At 46.9% G+C, this 17,113-nt stretch overlaps 1 protein-coding gene across 2 annotated transcripts in view; it reads right to left on the bottom strand.

Annotated features, from left to right (window-relative positions):
• Window positions 1-17,113, bottom strand: part of bahcc1b (BAH domain and coiled-coil containing 1b) — a 61,878-nt gene that overhangs the window by 15,090 nt on the left and 29,675 nt on the right. For both annotated transcript variants that reach the window (XM_087845373.1, XM_006800964.3), the window contains 10 exons: window positions 15,302-15,460; window positions 11,598-11,708; window positions 9,313-11,310; window positions 8,498-8,609; window positions 7,736-7,929; window positions 7,470-7,610; window positions 6,345-6,517; window positions 5,350-5,734; window positions 3,529-4,449; window positions 433-614 (listed from right to left, as the gene is read on the bottom strand). In XM_087845373.1, coding sequence (XP_087701499.1) covers window positions 433-614; window positions 3,529-4,449; window positions 5,350-5,734; window positions 6,345-6,517; window positions 7,470-7,610; window positions 7,736-7,929; window positions 8,498-8,609; window positions 9,313-11,310; window positions 11,598-11,708; window positions 15,302-15,460 — 4,376 coding nt within the window. The remainder of the gene's footprint in view (window positions 1-432; window positions 615-3,528; window positions 4,450-5,349; window positions 5,735-6,344; window positions 6,518-7,469; window positions 7,611-7,735; window positions 7,930-8,497; window positions 8,610-9,312; window positions 11,311-11,597; window positions 11,709-15,301; window positions 15,461-17,113) is intronic.

Here is a 17,113-nt window from a genome sequence, read left to right on the forward strand (position 1 = left end):
TCCTTAAGGAGAGTGTAAATAAATTATGCTGTAAATAATTTAAGAAATACTGGGTACCTACATGGTGGAAAACTGGGGGGAAAAAGAGCCAAATAAAACACATTAAGTCATGATGTAGTAAAAATGTTCATTTTACATGTTTTATGTTGAATTTACTGGCATGTTTGCTTTAATCTTATTATTTAACCTCTTAGAAATTAGTCTATTTCTCATTTGTATCCCTGATAATAACCAACAGGCTTTTTCCTTTATGATTTCTTAGCTGTTCAGTTCAGAAATTAGATTTTTTTTAAAAATTGTTTTGGTTTTATTTATAACAAGTATAAAACAATTCATTTGTGTTCAAACTGTTCAGCACTCCAGTGAGCCACATTTTGAATCCTCACTGATTTACGTCCTCATGCACAAACACAAAATACACCCATGCCTCACCGGCTCGTGCCGAGGCGTCCAGCTGCACTTCCTGCGCAGGTTCACCCTCTTCCTGATTGGACACTGCTGGTCCACGGCACCATCCACATCCACATCTACCCGTCCCCCTCCGACTTCCAGGGCACGGGCGGCCACCAGAGTCGCCAGACTGTGGAGGTCAAAGGTCGGCACGTCCTCCTCACCTGCGCGGAGACGGATTGTTTCGATTTAGATTGGTACATCACGCAGCGGCTGACACCTGGTTATAAAACACGCCGTGTGCTGAAAGGATTTATTTCTCGGGCGATGAAACGGCGTCTTGAAAAGTGGTGATATTTATGATATTAGCTGTGTAGTTTATTTGATGTATACTGGTGTTCATGCCTAATCGTACACACAGACACACACGCATGGGAGGGGGGGTTGTGGGGAACGATCTCTACATCTGTCACTGTCATTAACTCTGTCATTGTCACGGCAGCGGCAGATGAAACGGAATATTCATGAGACGGTCCACACACATTCACACACACACACACACACACACACACACACACACACACACACACACACATGCAAATAAAAAAACACTCATTTAGAATACACACAGGCACCCTACAGCATTTTCGCTGAGCTACGCAGACATGGGCAAACTGCGTGAGGCTATGTGAAGGAGAATTGGAGAGATGGTAAGAGAAGGAGGAGAAGAAGGACTGTGGGATGCGGTGAGAAAAAGGGAGGGAGGGATGGGGAGTAAAGGGGAGGAGAAGCAATAAGAGGCAAAGTGTTTATTGAGCTATCTATTTATTCTCCTACATCTCCTCATTATGGACATGGACAGAATCCAATTTCCCCTTAGAGAAGAAGACAAGGAGAGAAAAGAAGGAGACGAGGAAAGGAGAAGAGAGGCAGGTGAGGAGAGGTCTTCCTCATTCACTCACACTGTGTACTGGAGCCGCAAGGCCCATTCACTGACACCTGACATCATTAAGACCTGTGTGAGTGTGTGTGTGTGTGAGTGGAAGATGGAGACAGAAAAACACGGCAAATAGCGACGAAAGAAAGGAGGGCAGTCTTTGTCTGTGAAGAGAGAAATGAGAGCGTGCGTGAACAAGCGGATGTGAGATTGACAGGTAACTCCTCGGAGAGCGACAGAGCAAGCGGGAAGGAGCTGAGAGATGCGGCTTTGTCCTGTCCCGGCTCGCAGAGGTCAATGCCATCTCATCTGTCAGACCTCTGAGCCAATGGCATGCTCCGATTACCCTGACAGGATGACATCACTACTGACATCACCACACCTAGTTTAGTATCCTGGAGGATGGCCACAATCGATAGATACCTTCCGCCTACAGCGCACAGACACAGATATGCACGCACACACACTCATCTTTGCACAGTAATAATACCATACCGTGTCTCTAACGGGGGTGAAGGGTGTAATAAGAGGCGGCACAGGGGATTTCAAGGGGAAAAACAAAAACAGTGGAGGAAAATTAAAAACCATTACAGCTGCTGTGGACCTAGTCATCATTAGAGACCATTAAGGAATTTATTGGTGTGAAATTTCAAAATAAAGGAAATACGAAGGAATAAATTACACAAATACCTCCTCTGTCTACGTGTAAATAGAAGTAATGGCGATAATTCATGAAGAAGAGAAGGGGTGGGGGCACATCTCTTGATTCCTTAATCTGTAATTGTGATCTCCAGTGAACAGCTGAGATATCCTTCTGCATCAAGGAATGCCATAAACGCATCTGTCTGGGATCGGTTTCATCTCCCCCAACGCATTCACAATGACAAAAACGCCATCAGCGGTATTAATAACATTCTCGGCGATGAGGTCAGAGCAGGAGGGGGGGGGGGGGGTTAAATAAATGTGTTGCAACTTGAAGAACGTTTTCCACGCCACAACAGGGCTTATTGATTTCACACCTATTACACATGCTAACCACGTGCATGCACATGTAAACAAATGCACAGTCGCGCTGTATCTCTGACACACACACATGCACAGACAGCAGCTGAGCGACTTATGATTTTTACACTTATTAATTCCGTCAACAAGGCTTGCAGAGGCAGGATTTACACACAAGATTACATTGGTTTAATAAAAAAAAAAAAAAAGAAAGAAAGAAAGAAAAAAGAAAAAGGAGACGTGTGTTGGGGGGGGGGGGGGGGGTAACAAAGAGGGAGGAGAGGCGGGAGGAGGCGCAGGCAGGGAGCAAGCAGCCTGGTGGAGAGACACGTAGACTCTGATGGAGGAGAGCAGGGATTCATCTGGGATTACTTAACAGCTTACACACACACACACACAGCCGCGTGCACGCCACGTACAAATCGTACACACACACAGATGCTGGCATAAATAAAAACACTTTCTCTCAGAGGGACGAGAGGAAAATAGGAGCGCTTACAGGAGAAGTGTTTTAAAGGAAAGGGTCTAATTAGCAAAGCAAGACGCCAGAGCCTGGGGGACACACTGGGCAGAGTGTGTGTGTGTGTGTGTGTGTGTGTGTGTGTGTGTGTGTGTGTGTGTGTGTGTGTGCGCATCCTGGCTTGTTTCTAAAGCTTAGCTTGTCCATCTCCGGGTCCCCTCGAAATGCACACATACTTTCACGTGCATGCACACACACTGGCATATACACATAAGCATCCTTCCCAGAGGGAAAAAATTTGGTCTATAGGCAAGAGCGGAGAAACAGAGCTGAGGAAGGAAGCAGGATAGTTAGTGGGAAATTTTTTGTGTCTGTGCATGTGTGTTGGTGTGTGTGACATGAGACACATCTGGATTGCACACATCTCCCAAAGCTCTCTCATGTGTTCACTGTAAGTGTGTGTGATTGTATAGCAAGAAGAAAAGCATGGTGACAGTTTTTTTCTTTTCTTTTCCCTTGATCTCAATTTCAAGGGCATTTTAGGCTTTTTTTACTATAAGAAGATAATGTAAGAAAGGCAGACCTAATTATTGGGGCTGTTTAGAACTATTTTGGTTTCATTTCCTAGGCTTCGAGTTGGACCAATGTCTGTAGATGTGTAAGCGGATTAGACCACTTTTTGCCATGATGGCACAGACACACAGACAGACGATGCATTCTCAAATGAATTTTTTCTCACCTGCTTTGCTCGCCCTGCTCCTCTGCTGGATCTCAAGCTCGGCCAGTTCCCCCAGCATCTCCATGCCGTGGTTGGGTGAAGGGCACGGGGCCTGGTCAACAGGTACAGGTGGGTACAAGGCATCTCTGGTGGCACACAGAGCTGCGGCGATTAGGAGCTCCAGGCTCCACATGTAGGCCCCTTGGAGCTGGGCTGCTGTACTTGCCGTTGGAGGGACGATCGGGTCGGCGGATGTGGTAGGAGTGGGAGAGCTACACGTTAATTCCACCAAGCCCTCACTTGGTCTTCTCCCATCCCCCTCATCATCCTCCTCATCCTCCACTACCTCTACATTCTCTCCTTCTTTGTGCCCATCCTCCTCTGCCTCGACTTTTCCAGGCTCTTCAGGCACAGAGACTGTACATTCTGTTGGTTTGGGATGAATTTTCTTTCCCTCATCCCCCTCAATGTCCTCTTTTCCATCCTCCCTATCATTCTCCTGCTCTTCGGGTAGCTGGGGCTCCTCCAGGCCAGCCTGCTGGCCCGGGCAACCCAGGGAGAGCTCTACTTTTAGGGTTTTGCCTGTGGCTGTGGCTGGGCAGGCTGGATCTGGGACTGGAGCTGGGAAAGGGCATGGCGGCAATCCAGAAATCTCACTTTGAGGCTGAGAGACCGAGCAGCCTTTTGTTTCCTGCTTCGCCTCCTCTGTAAGTGCACACTGGGATTCCACCACTTCACAGACCCTCTCATTGTCTTCCTTCCCCAGCTCTTCAACTTCAACAGTGAGAGGCTTGATGTGGCACTGGTGTGGGAGGGACTTAGCGTCAGGCTCTGCCGGCTCATCCTCCAACATAGGTTGCTCAGCCAGTCGAGCCTCTGGAGGCGAGGGCCCGGCCTTGTAACCCATGGTGATCGGAGGGTAAGTATAAACAGGTGGCAAGTCTGGGGGAGAAAGGGAGAGAGCGCACTGGTCAAATAGTTTCTTTAGCATTAAAGCCTGTAAATCAGCCTGAAATAGGGGAAAACAAAATGTATTTATCTGCAACAAATAGAAAATATTTGTAGTTTCTTGTTCTTTAAATTCATTGCAATTCCATTCAGGTAGACAGGATGAAGCCAATGATTACAGTTGGCATAATACATTAACAGCAAGGTGCTGAAAACACAATGTGCCCACAGTGGTGTGTATTATACAGCATGTGTGTGTGTGTGGGTGTAGAAGTGTAAGTATATAGATCTAGGTGGGATATTGATGACACCCTGCCGTTTTCCTGTGATTGCAGCGCCAGCCCTGTCACCCCTGCTCTCTTATTATTGATGATATCCCTCCGCCCCCCTGACAACGCAGCCAGATGAATGCGTATCCTTCCGCCTGTTCTTCTCAAGGACCCCTGAAGGATAAGGAGGCTCTATCTGAAGATTTCACTGACCTTCACTGACACACATATGCACACTGGCAGGTCACACACATACATGGACAGAGTGCCCATATGCTTTTTTCTGACCTTAATGGCTTGCCTGCCCGCTGTCCCTCTTTGGCTCGCACAGAAAAAAAAAGTGCACACATACACTCAAGGACACACCGAGTAAGGGACCAGCCATGCTTCAAACAATTTCTGCAAAATCAAAAGAATACCACACTTCAAAGCCCAGTGCTGCATTTCAGCAGCAGCGGCCTCCATCACTCTCCCTCTTTCTTTTTCTCTTATGCTCTATCTGTCTGTCTCTGTGTCCTGTTTCGCCATCTTTATGCTATCTGATGGTCCAGCCTGCTGGCACAGATTTTTCAGTTCAGACAGTGGATTCATTAACGAGCCTACGGGAGCTTCTGCACACACAAACCTGGCTCGAGGGATTGTGGGTAGTCCTGAGGTGGCTGTCCCTCTCCTCTGTCACTGCCCCTCTCCAGTCCTTTAGAGAGGTGTGAAGGAGCAGGGCTGAGGGCTGGGGACCGGGGAGCTGCTGCAGCGGGGCTCGGTGCAGGAGTCAGAGGATTTGGCGGGTGCGGAAGCGTGGATGGGGAGTGGTAGCAGGGTGACTGACGGCTAGTGGGGCACATTCCCGGAGATGGTGTGGATGTCTTGGGTGGAGGTGGGGTGTGAGAGAAGGGTTTGGCTGCATGGGAGAAGGCAGTGGACGTGGATGAAGAAGAAGAAGAGGGAGTCCTGGATGGTGGAGATTGATGAGTTGAATCTTCCAGGGTGATAGTGCTATCATCATGTTTTCTCTATGAGAGAAGAAACGGAGAACAAGCGATTGAGAAGTAATCCTTACAGTGATCGGATGAATACATTTTAAATGTGTTACACGATGCTAATTTAACACTTTGATCTTTATGGCCAGTTACGACTGTATGACAGCAGGAAATGCAGTTGTATAAGACAAGCCAAATAGCACCTAAACACAAACATTAATTCTGGAAAAATAGAGGAAAAAAACACGACAGAAAAGCAGCGGGGGGGGGGGGGGGGGGAACTGTAGAAATGACCACACCGTTTGATTGCCAAATGATCTGGCAAATGTGAAAGCGCAAAAGCAACACATCAATGTGTCTTTATCAGTAAAACCATTCTCCAACAAAAGAGGAAGTCATTGGCTTAAATAAATATTGCTGAGTGTGATTTTTGCATATGTTTTTCTTTCAGTGTTAAGAAGTCAGGATATCTGCACTGAGAGATCTTCAAACAATTGAGTAGTGGTCGCGTATTGTAGTCATAACAGCTGAAACGAGGAAGAAGTGCCACTGCGCAACTTCAGAGTATTTCCCAATTCTCATTTGTCCACAGTTTCACAATCATAACTCATTGTCATAGGTTTCTGGTTTATACTGGTCTTACTTGTCCTAAAGATTGGCGTTGGATATGCTCCATGGCTCGCTGCTGCTGCAGGGCGTACAGCTCCTGTTGCCGTAGAAAGGAAGGGCGGGAGTAAACTGGGTGATGCTGCAGGTGAGGAGGGGGGCCTCTGCCTCCATAAACAGGAGGCCACAGACCTGAGGGCTCCAGAACATCTAGAGTAGAAATTGTAAATGAGAGAAAATGCTGAGTGTTTTCTTTTGATTTAAAGAAAAAAAAAACTGTAAAAAGTATGAAGAAAGACATTGATGGATGTTGTTGCAAGACTGAAAATAGACCATTTGTAGCCCGAATGAGCTGTGTTTTGGCCTCAGACACAATCACTGAATAGTGAATGCATGCTTAACAACCTGTAATCACCACTTTTAACGCTTTCTATGCAGGTTTTCTTTACAGGGAAACACACATTTTCATCACATCCTCTCCCTTAGCACATATGAATGTGAATACACACATATGAGTATACACACACACACACACACACATACACACATCCCTCCTTGGCTGCCTTGTCGCTGGGAACCTTTGTTCTGTGAGATTAGCCTGAGTGGGCTAATGTTTCCCAGGGGAAGGGTTCAGTGGATGCACTTCCCCTCTCCACAGGAACTCTCACGGAGCGAGGCAAGGGAGGCGGGAGATAATTAAATTTCACAGCCTGTTTGCAAAGCAGCGCTGACACACACACTCACCACACACACACAAAGACAAACACTTTTCTCTCTCCAGCAATGGCTGAGGTGCCCAATAAAACTCTTCGCATATCGTATTGTTTCAGACGTGAACACAACTTTAAACACACACACATACACACACACACAGAAAGCACAAAGTCCAGTCCAAACACATCAGTGCTCCACCACAAGAGAGATGAGACGCCAGTTAAAATGGTTTGCATAATGCCGGGCACACGCAGAGGGGGGGCAGCAGAATAGCTGCTCCCATTAACGAAGCTATAAAACATGGTCCCACTGACAGAAGGACTTAGTTGAGCATTATATTATGATTAGCCAATGATACTAAAACTCTGGGAGAGAAATGGCAGAGGCTTTGATGATACAAATGAAAAGGGGGAGGAGGAGTATGTGTGTATGAGGATGCTTAGCATACCAAGGTGATGATGAGGCCCTGGTTCTGTTGGAAGAACCATTAGTGGGGAGTTAGGGTCTTGGGTAAGCGACCCCAAGACAGGCTGCAGAGTGCTGGGAAGACCTGGAGGAAACCCTGGAGTCATTCCCACGTGACTCAGACCTATAATGTAAAAATATAGCAACTTGGAATTGCAACAAAAAATAAAGAAATGACTTTATGCCGTCTATTGGAGGGCATCAAAAGAACAGAACAAGTTGAAGGTATAAAGTTAGATCTCTACTCACTGTATGAATGCCCCATCCAGAGGGATGGACTTCCCGTTCTCTGCATCCAGTGGCGGTGAGCTGGGTGAGCATGTGCAGCGGGATCAGCCCCCAACTGGCTCGCTCCTCCGGGGACCAAGAGGTGAGAGGTCAGATCCCCGTGGCAGCTGCTGGAAGGGTGGATCCTGGCGAACTCCATGCAATCCTTGTTTTCCCTGTCGTGGCAGTAGGCGGTATGAACTTTGTCATTATCTTGATTATCCCTCTTATTGTCACCATCATCACTGTCATTATGATCATTATCTTCATCCTTGTCATCTTCATTACCACTACCGCCATTATAATCATCGAAAAAAAGGAAATGTGACGGCAACAGGAACAGCCATCACCTTGTGCCTGGTCTATGAGTTCTCATTATATGTTTTCTTCCCTTGATATGACTACATAATAAGAGCCCGATACTTCAGAGACATCCATATTAGTCCCCGTAACATTAATGCACCACATCTCATCTTAGGTAGAAAGAGAGAGAAGAGAAGTGAGAGAGAGCGAGAGAGTGAGGGTGTACAGAAATACCACATCAAAGGGTGAGAAGAGTAAATGGAGTGAGGGGATGAGAGAGAAGAGATGCGCAGCTTCAGACTGGAGGAGAGAAGCCGAGAATAAAAGAACTACAGCTTATCAGATAAGAGCAAAAATGAACAGATGCTAGTGTGTGAACGTGTGCGTACGTGTTTGTGTGTGCATGCGTGTGTGTGTGTGTTAATATGTGTTTAAGAGTACCTGATGATCATTTCTCTGTCTCTGTCCAGGTGATGAAGACCGATCTGATCCTCATTGATCCTCTTCCTCTCCTCAGCCTCCCGACCAAGAGGATACACAGGGCGTGACACCCCTGAATCACACAAATACAGCACGAGAAACATATAACTTATCGGCACTTTCATGTACAATCAAATGATGTAAACAATTTCCAACCAGGTATAGAAAATAAATGCACAGCAAAAGACAGTACATGGTCTACATAGATTACATGGAATTTGCTAACTTTTAATGTATCCCATATTGTCTATGTCAAAATATACCTTAAAGCAGCGGTCCCCAGCCTTTTTTGCACCACGGACTGGTTTATGTCCGACAATAATTTTCACGGACCGGCCTTTAAGGTGTCGTGGATAAATACAACAAAATAAAACCATTACCGGTACCAAAAAAGAAGAAGATTTATTTATAACACACGGAAAAAGACCTAGGGAAACCGAGTTAACGCTAAAAACTGAAAAAAATCCTGAAAACCATCAATTTCACACCCGAACCTCAACTCTCATGGATCGGTACCGGTCCGTGGCCCGGGGATTGGGGACTGCTGCCTGAAAGGGCAATGGTTGCCTTTTGTAATAAATTTCTTCTTGAACGTGCTAAATGATAAGTAGTGTGGAAGGTTTTTGGAGTCATTCTAAAGATATCAGATGTCAAAGTGAATCAAGAACACCATCAGCTGTTCTTGTGTGTTTAATTGTGAATATTCTCCATTAATGTAGCCTCATGTTGAAATTTTGCTTTGATTTTCAGTGCACAGAGCACAAATGATGTCTGACCTTTCATGCTGTGCAGTACCCTGCCTTGCCTGCTGTGGCCAGGGGTGCTGTCTGGGGAACGATGGGGGGGCCTGGCTACTGCGACTGCAATACCCACTGGAGGCTGTCGAACTTCCCCCTCTCCTGCTTCCCCTGCCTCCTTTCCACCTCTGTCACTTTTCTGCCCCTCGTTAGCGGAGCTTCGGCGAGGAGGGAGTGACTGTTTGGGAGGGTCCTGCTGGGAGGTGCTGCTTTTAGCTCCTCCTTTGTCTCCCTTCTCTGATCTGTCTCCACCCTGCTCGAGGCAGCCTAGACCTCCAAAGGGGCTCCTCTGTGGCAGAAGCAAAGGCTGCTGGGAGCTGTAGTTCATTAGGTTCTTCATGGCACTCCCTTCACTGTCGGCAGATGAGGAGGACAGAGGTGGAGGCAGTTGCGAATGTGGCTGGTTGGGATCATTGTGTGGAGCTTTGTTGCTCAGCCCTTTTACTTCACCTTTACCAACCGAACCTTTTCTCTGGTCCTCTTGGTGGTCTCCTCGTGCCCCCCATGAAAGTGCTGTCTGAGTTCCGTCTTTCCCCCTGTCTTCTGCACATGCTCCGTGGCTACTGTGCTGCTGGTGCCTTATCCTTGCAACCTTTTGTCCCTCCCTTGAAGGTGTTGCTCCCGGTCCAATCTTCCCATCAGAAACTGAGTGGGAACAGTCCCCCAAGGGAGAAGTGCTAGCATCGGGGCAATTCTTTGATAAGCCCTGTTCACCTGACTTTTTCTCCTGGGCATCTGCCGGGAGAGAGGGTCGGTAAACGTCGTCCACAACCTCGACATCTCTGAAGGACGAAGAAGTTTCAAGGCTGCAAGACCTCAGTTCTGGCTGAGAATTCACGTTGGAGCCTTGTTTGTGGAAGTGTTGCGTCTGCATACTCCAGTCAGGAGGTTTGTCAGCCTTGCCGTATCCCAGCTGCTGCTGGTGTTGCTGCGATTTGTCCTTCTTCTGGCAGCTACTAAGTTGACTAAGGTGATGAGAGAGACTTTCATGCGATCCTTCTCCACTTTTATCATCTGCCTTTCTCCCGCCTCCTCCTGCTCCACGACAGTCTGGAGCGCCCAGGTCCCCCAATGGCCCCACTGAGGGCACATAAGTCGGGCCAATGACCTTTGCCTCCCTGCCAGGTGTGGATACTGGATCTTTGGAGGGCGTAAGTGTGAGGGGAGCGGGAGAGCAGTAAAACTCAGGATGAGGATGATGATGGGCATGGTGTAACCACCCTCCCGCAACCGTGGATCCCATATGCAAGGCATGAGGAGGTGGTGGCGGCGGAGGAGGGGGAGGCATAGAGTAGGAAGCCACTGAGTGGGGAGTTGGAGGTGCCAAGATTGCTGTTGCTGCAGCTGTCCCCCGTCTCATACATTCAGATGAGGAAGTCGAGGATTCGCTGATCCTCATCTCCCCATTTATAGGTCCATCTTTTGAGCACCTTCTGCTGCCTCCAGATAGAGGTCTACCCGCACCACCACCACAGCTACTTAGTGCTCCCGCCTTTCCTCGAGAGCCAGCCTCTGCCCCCGAGCCAATGGACAATTTGCAGGCACTCATATGTTTCACTCCCTGACTGCCCGAGTCACTGTCTCTGTACTCTTTATACCGCTCTGCAGCGTGTCTGTGGTCTTCCTCCCTTCCCTGGAGGTTGAGGTGAGGAAGAAGGGCGGGGTGGGGGAAAGCTTGTTGGTGGTGGCCAGCTGGAGTGGTAGCAGGGCTCATTTGATGAAGATGGTGATGACTAAGTTTGTCTTTGCTCTCCTGGTGCCTCTCCTTGCTGCTCGATCGCTCCTTTTCCTTTGACACAGACGAAATGCTTTTCTCGCCAATATCCTTGGTGCTCTTGCCACCAACTCCCCCGCTGTCTGTCTCCCGGCTGCAAGAGCCAAGTGGGTGTCCTGGAGCGGTCCTGGACAACGGAGGAAGGCTGTGACTGGTGGAGAGAAGAGGTGGCTGAGGAGGAAGGCCTCTCAGGTAGAAGTGATCTAAAAGGACAAGATATAGAGGATAAAATAGATCTTTAGGGTTGAAGATTTATAGGACTCTACATTTATTTAAATGTAAATTTTACTAAAATAACAATATAAAAAATGTGTTCCTACAATGATTTCTGCATAAAAGAGACAAGAAAGCGCCATGTTGAATAACTGGACTCTGAGTGTCTAGGTGTTCTTATTCCTGTGGTGATGCTGATTAAGCATTTTAGGGATGGCCTGTATATAAAAAGCCATTTTTTTCATGAACACACACACACAGACACACAGACACCTACCTTTTTGAGTTTCATAGAAGCGGTGCTGTCCATAGAGGCTGTTGCTATGGTGATCCAGGGGACTCATGGGGAGAAAAGGAGACGCTAGACTTCCTGAATAGCTGGGGTACCCTGTCAGTGGGAGGCAGAGCACGAAAGAATTGATGTTTCTTTGCAGCGTTGACATTCAGCAGCCCTCTAAACAAACAGTTTATCTCTACAATCTATCATGGAACGGGGCCATTTTGGAAAATGCAGGAAAAAAAACCATGTCCGGTTAGAGCTACTTTCACCATAAATGCACTTTCGCACAAACATGCCAGATGAGTTGACATTATTTACAGTGGACAAAGTGGTGACAAAAACCACAGCCGACAGCTACTGCCAAGTGTTTGCAGCATTTTACTGGATGGAATTTGCTCTTTCTCCCAAACCCAAGACAAACATTATGAAGCATTTGAACAGCCCACCCCCTCTTTAAAACACACACTCGCACACAGACACACACACACGGGGTCCTCCCATGAGGTCACTGGGAGGTAAATGGTCGTTTCACTCTGTTCCTCGTCTTCAAGGACGTTGAACTGCATCGTGGGATAGAGGAGGTCTTGGAGGTTGTGTTGATAGGGGGGTGGCTGGATGCATTGATGGGGTGAACAGCACTGTGGGTGTGTGTATATGGTTGGGGAAGGGTGTTATTGGATGGGAGAAACAAAAGAAAACGCACAAAAATAACCACAATCCCATATAGGTACATGAACGCGCGCACACACACCATACAAGAGGTGCACATCTCAGCACTGTGGAGAGAAAAATGGCTTGGGATTGTTTGCGTATGCGTGTGTGTTCTCCAGCAGCTGGTTTCATGCCCCACAGAGTGTCCTTGCCGGCCTGTTAATTGGCAGCCGTTAAAAGTTTAACGGCGGTGGCCAAAGTAAACAGCACTCCATAAAAACTCATCCTACGCATTCCACAGTCACACTGCAAAACCACCAACACCCCCTCACTGCTTCCAGCATGTGTGTGTGTGTCAGGAGGAGGGGGCTTTCTGTGTTCACGCTGCAGTGTAAATGCACAAATGTGTCATACCCGCCACTGTGTGTATGTGTGTGCCTGTGTGTGTGTGTGTTTGTGTGTGTGTGATTACTCTGACTGGTTAACAACCAGTGAATCTAAATGGCAACAATTAGCCAAAAGGCTCTATCAGCCATCTAAGGGCAATCCCCCGGGTAATGACGAGTGATAAAACTCAGGAGGGGTGGGGGGGGGGGGGGGGGGATGAGAAACAAGAGAGAAGGGAGTAAAGACAGCAGAGGGGCAGAGTGGCAAAAAACGAGATGAGGAATAAAAAGCAAGAGGAAAGGAAAAAAGGGAGGGAGGAAAGGTGAGCAACTGAATGAACAGGGAGACAAAAAAAAGACACCAGACAAACAGAGCTGTCGATATGAAAAGCCCCCCAATCTGGTGCTGCTGTGAGGCGTATGGTGAGATGAGAGGACAGGGTAAGGGGAAGTAAGGAGATGAGCTTGTGAGAAATGACAGAAAAAAACAAGGATAGATGTGGAGAGGAGAAAGCAAGCGCACAAGGGGCTATAATAGTGTCTGTGTGTATTGGTGTGGGTGTGTGGTAATATGTCTCATCTGTGACTTTATGTGTGTCAGTTTTGTGTGTGTGTGTGTGTGTGTATCGGCCAGGTTTCTTCTCTCTGTGCTGGCTACGCTCCACTCTCTGGACTCCGGCCAGCTGGCAGACCGCCTACCGGAGCTCACTGGCTTGAATTCTTAAAAACAATCATTTGTAGTGTGTGCGCGCGTGTTTGTGCATGTGGGTGCGTGCACTCCTGCACAAGTGTGTGTGCTCAAACATCAAAGCTGAGCCACACACACACACAAAATACGTCTGATACGCACACACATTCTTAGTCTCCTTTCACTGCTGCTCCGTTCAGGTCCTGCCTCTGACTCTTTCTATGAATCTGAACTAAGACAGAAGCTCACACGGGGCTCACTTTTAGGGCTCAACTGCAGTCCTTTCGCAGCTAGACGAGCTGAGAGTGAGGCAGTCGTTACAGACAAAAGTCTTTAGAGGCACCGGGAGAAGTTCCTTAAGGTAAAAACCCAGCTCTTGCGAGTTTGTCTAGTGTTTAAAACATAAACTCGGGGCAGAGTGGAGAAGTGTACCGCCAGCGTGAGTGACAGGCGGCGTGTTTGTCCAAATTAAATTTCGGTGTTTGTACACTTGGTCGCCAGCAGGGTGTGAGAAGGAAGGGAAGGGGATGTTTTTTGCTTTGCCGAGCTTGCTTTCTTTACTCTCCTGGTTCAGAGTGATTAAAGGTAAGGGTTAGAGGCAATTAAAGTGACAAATGTATGAGCTTGCTATTGTTTGCTCAAGTAGTTAGTGGCATCACTGGCAGGTAAAGTGAGTCAGAGGAGGCCTTTTTTTTTTTTTTACAGTAGGCGTTTTGGCTTGTCTTGGCAGGAATAGTGCAGGTGTACTACATACACAATAGGCTTTGAAATCCATGAGTCAGCAAGGACAAGATCAGGATAGTAGAACAGCCATACCCAAATGGTACACAGTCTATTGTTTTCATTAAATGCACGTGCTTTTATAAAAAATTATAATTGCATGTGTCAGATAGCTGGTTAAAGGTCACTGCTTTTTATGATATCGACATCAGCACTGGCTGTTTGTTTAATTCATCTGCAGTGGTTTGAGGGGACGTCACTGTGTGTGTTACTGTTTACCAGCGATCAGTTAGTGAAAAGCTAGTGAAACGTGAAAATCCTGATTCTGGCCGTTTTCAGTCAGTTAAGAAACGCAGCCTGTGGCGGAAACTGTCTTTCTGTTGAAGTTATCTCTTTGACCCATCTCACTGTCAAAAAGAGAAATCCTCTCTCTTTCTGTATCGTTTTCTCTCTCTGTCTCACACACACACACACACACACACACACAGAAACAGCATGCATACACATACCTGAAAGGGACAGATAACTAAGTCAAGCTCAGTCTTTCACCACAAACGGTTAACAGTCGAAAAGAGGACATGATGCGTGTGGATGCGCACATTTTGTGTGTGTGTATGTGTCTGATCAGGAAGGGGGCCGTTGGAGGTCGGTTAGCCCAGAAGGGGCCCTGAGGGTGGGGCTGCGGTCAGAAGGGGGAGGGGTTGTGGAAAGGGAGAGGATGCTGGAAATGGGGGTGAGTTTCAGTGTGTGATTATGTGTGTTTACCGGGGGTGGGGTCACCCTCCTAAAAGAGAGGAGGGGTGGAAGCCTGAAGAATTTTCTTAAATAATTTCTGATTGTAACATTATTTTTACGCTGTGTTGAGGTTTGAGCGTGCATGTGTGGCCTGTTTTATGGGTTGGGGTCAGAGAGAAGGGAAATATTTTGGTTGCTCATCAGTTTTTGACACGGTGCTTGAACATGGTGAACTAGAAAGCAGCCACAAACACAAAACCGCATGCTTGCTAACAAACAGAACAAGAAGTGTGTGTGTGTGTTTCCATAAGTAGCATCATCTAAGGCATCACTGCTGCACGTGTTTGGCCTCGGCTCAGTGTTGGTTAAACCACTTAATGGCTCCATCACAATCTAATCCCAAACCAAGACCCTGGATTAACCAGAGACCCAAGCTCTCTGTGCTGCTTCCTGTGTGTGTGTGCGTGTGTGTGTGTGTGTGTGTGTGTGTGTATGTGTGTGTGTGTGTGTGTGTAACTTACCTTCATGCGAATGTGGGTACCAGATAGGGGAGGCGCTTGAATGGGGTCCAGACCTGTAGGAGGGGGAAGAAGGGGAGGCAGCAGGTCCTGAGGGGTGAGTGGGGTGGGAGGACGGGGACCCGAGGCTGCTAGCCAGGAATGAACCCATGAAGGAGGCACCTGAGGGACACAGAAAGGGCCTGGAGGTTAGAGAAATGATAGGGGAATAAATGGGGGAAGGGGAGTCATGGGGACTCTGCTATGGTGCCAATGAGCACACACGCCTGTAAATCACTTGAGAACGCATTTTACCTTGTGCCAAGAAAGAGATGTAGTTTGTTGCAGACATATTAATATTACTGACTACTGCTGAGAAAAATAATAATAACACTCATTTTTGACCTGCCCAGGAGAAATTAATCCCCTCAGGCTACATTCGCACTGCAGATGGAAGTCCTCCAATTTTGATTATTTTTTCCTCTTACCATGTGACACACAGATCGGATTTTTTTTTCTTTAAAACTACAATCACTAAAAACCTTCAGGAATTCCATTTTGATCTTCGTGGGTGTAGAATGGGGGTCTCAGGCATGAATGTGACATTAAACTATTTTTTTTTAATCAAAGATGATACCTTTAACCTTAGATGATTTTCATCACTTTGATGCCAGGTCTTAGCCAGAATTAGCATCAAATGACAAACCGAGACAGCTGAACGACTCGGGCCACCGGGAGGCAATTTTAGCTGTTATTCTTCAAATAGCTATCATGTAGCAGAGTTAAAGACGAGATATAAAATAAAAGATTGCAAGGTTGAAGTGGTGTTGTGGCTAATTCCCACTGGTGGAGAGAATTTTTAAAAAGCGTTAACGCCTAACACAAGTGACTGTGAAAGCCCCACTTACTGAATTTAAGCTGACCTTGCATGAAAAACCAGCCCCCTGATGTGACACCTAAACATTTTCTTACCCCCTAAATCTTTTACTCAAACACAAACCCCGAGAGTTGAGCCCTGCAAACTGTGTTAATATTACTTCTAATCTTTTTTAGCCTAAAGTGCTAAATATATACATTTAATTACAACACGAACACAAACGTACATGCTAAAGTCTCTACAAAATATGCAAATAAAGGCACCACAATAACCATGGCTTGTAGTGCGGTCTGACTTCTTATCTCACCACTTATGATTGGGGTAAAATAATCACACAACTGTGTGAATGTATTCATTTATTTACGCTTGTTCCTATTATGCCAAAGCTTTTTTTGGTGTAGATGTGCATCACGTGATCAACATAGAAGATGTGGTAATGTAGCGTTTCCATTGTGTCTAAGAGTGGTTGTTCCTGCGTGAATCAGAACCATAGGCTGCAAATAGAAAGTGGACATAGCTACCATTACATCAGCCGCTGGTGAGGGAAGTACAGTGAGAAATATTTACTGAAGCCTTCTCTTGTTCTTCTGAGATCAGATCTGACAAACGAGGTGGGATGCGACTGAGAAACCAAAGGACGTTGCACGTTCATTGCATAAAGACAGGTCAAGCATAAGACAGCCACCCTAAAGCACATGCTTTGCTGCTTTATCCTCCTTTCCAACTCTAAGAGGGGACATAATTTACAAACCGCACATTGCGTTGTATTCAGTAAAACTTAAAACTAGCAACTAAGATCATAAACTCATCCACAAAGTGTGTACTAAGTTAAGAGATCACGTGAGCAGCAAATTCATATTCTCATGAACTTCTATATAGGTCGTGTCCAAATTCATGGGCTGCATCCTCCTGAGGACCCGACCTTCGCGGTCTACGTGGGCCGGGTCCTCAGGTCGGGT

The sequence above is a fragment of the Neolamprologus brichardi genome, chromosome 8, assembly GCF_056152115.1.
Source record: "Neolamprologus brichardi isolate AB-2024 chromosome 8, ASM5615211v1, whole genome shotgun sequence".
NCBI lineage: Eukaryota > Metazoa > Chordata > Actinopteri > Cichliformes > Cichlidae > Neolamprologus > Neolamprologus brichardi.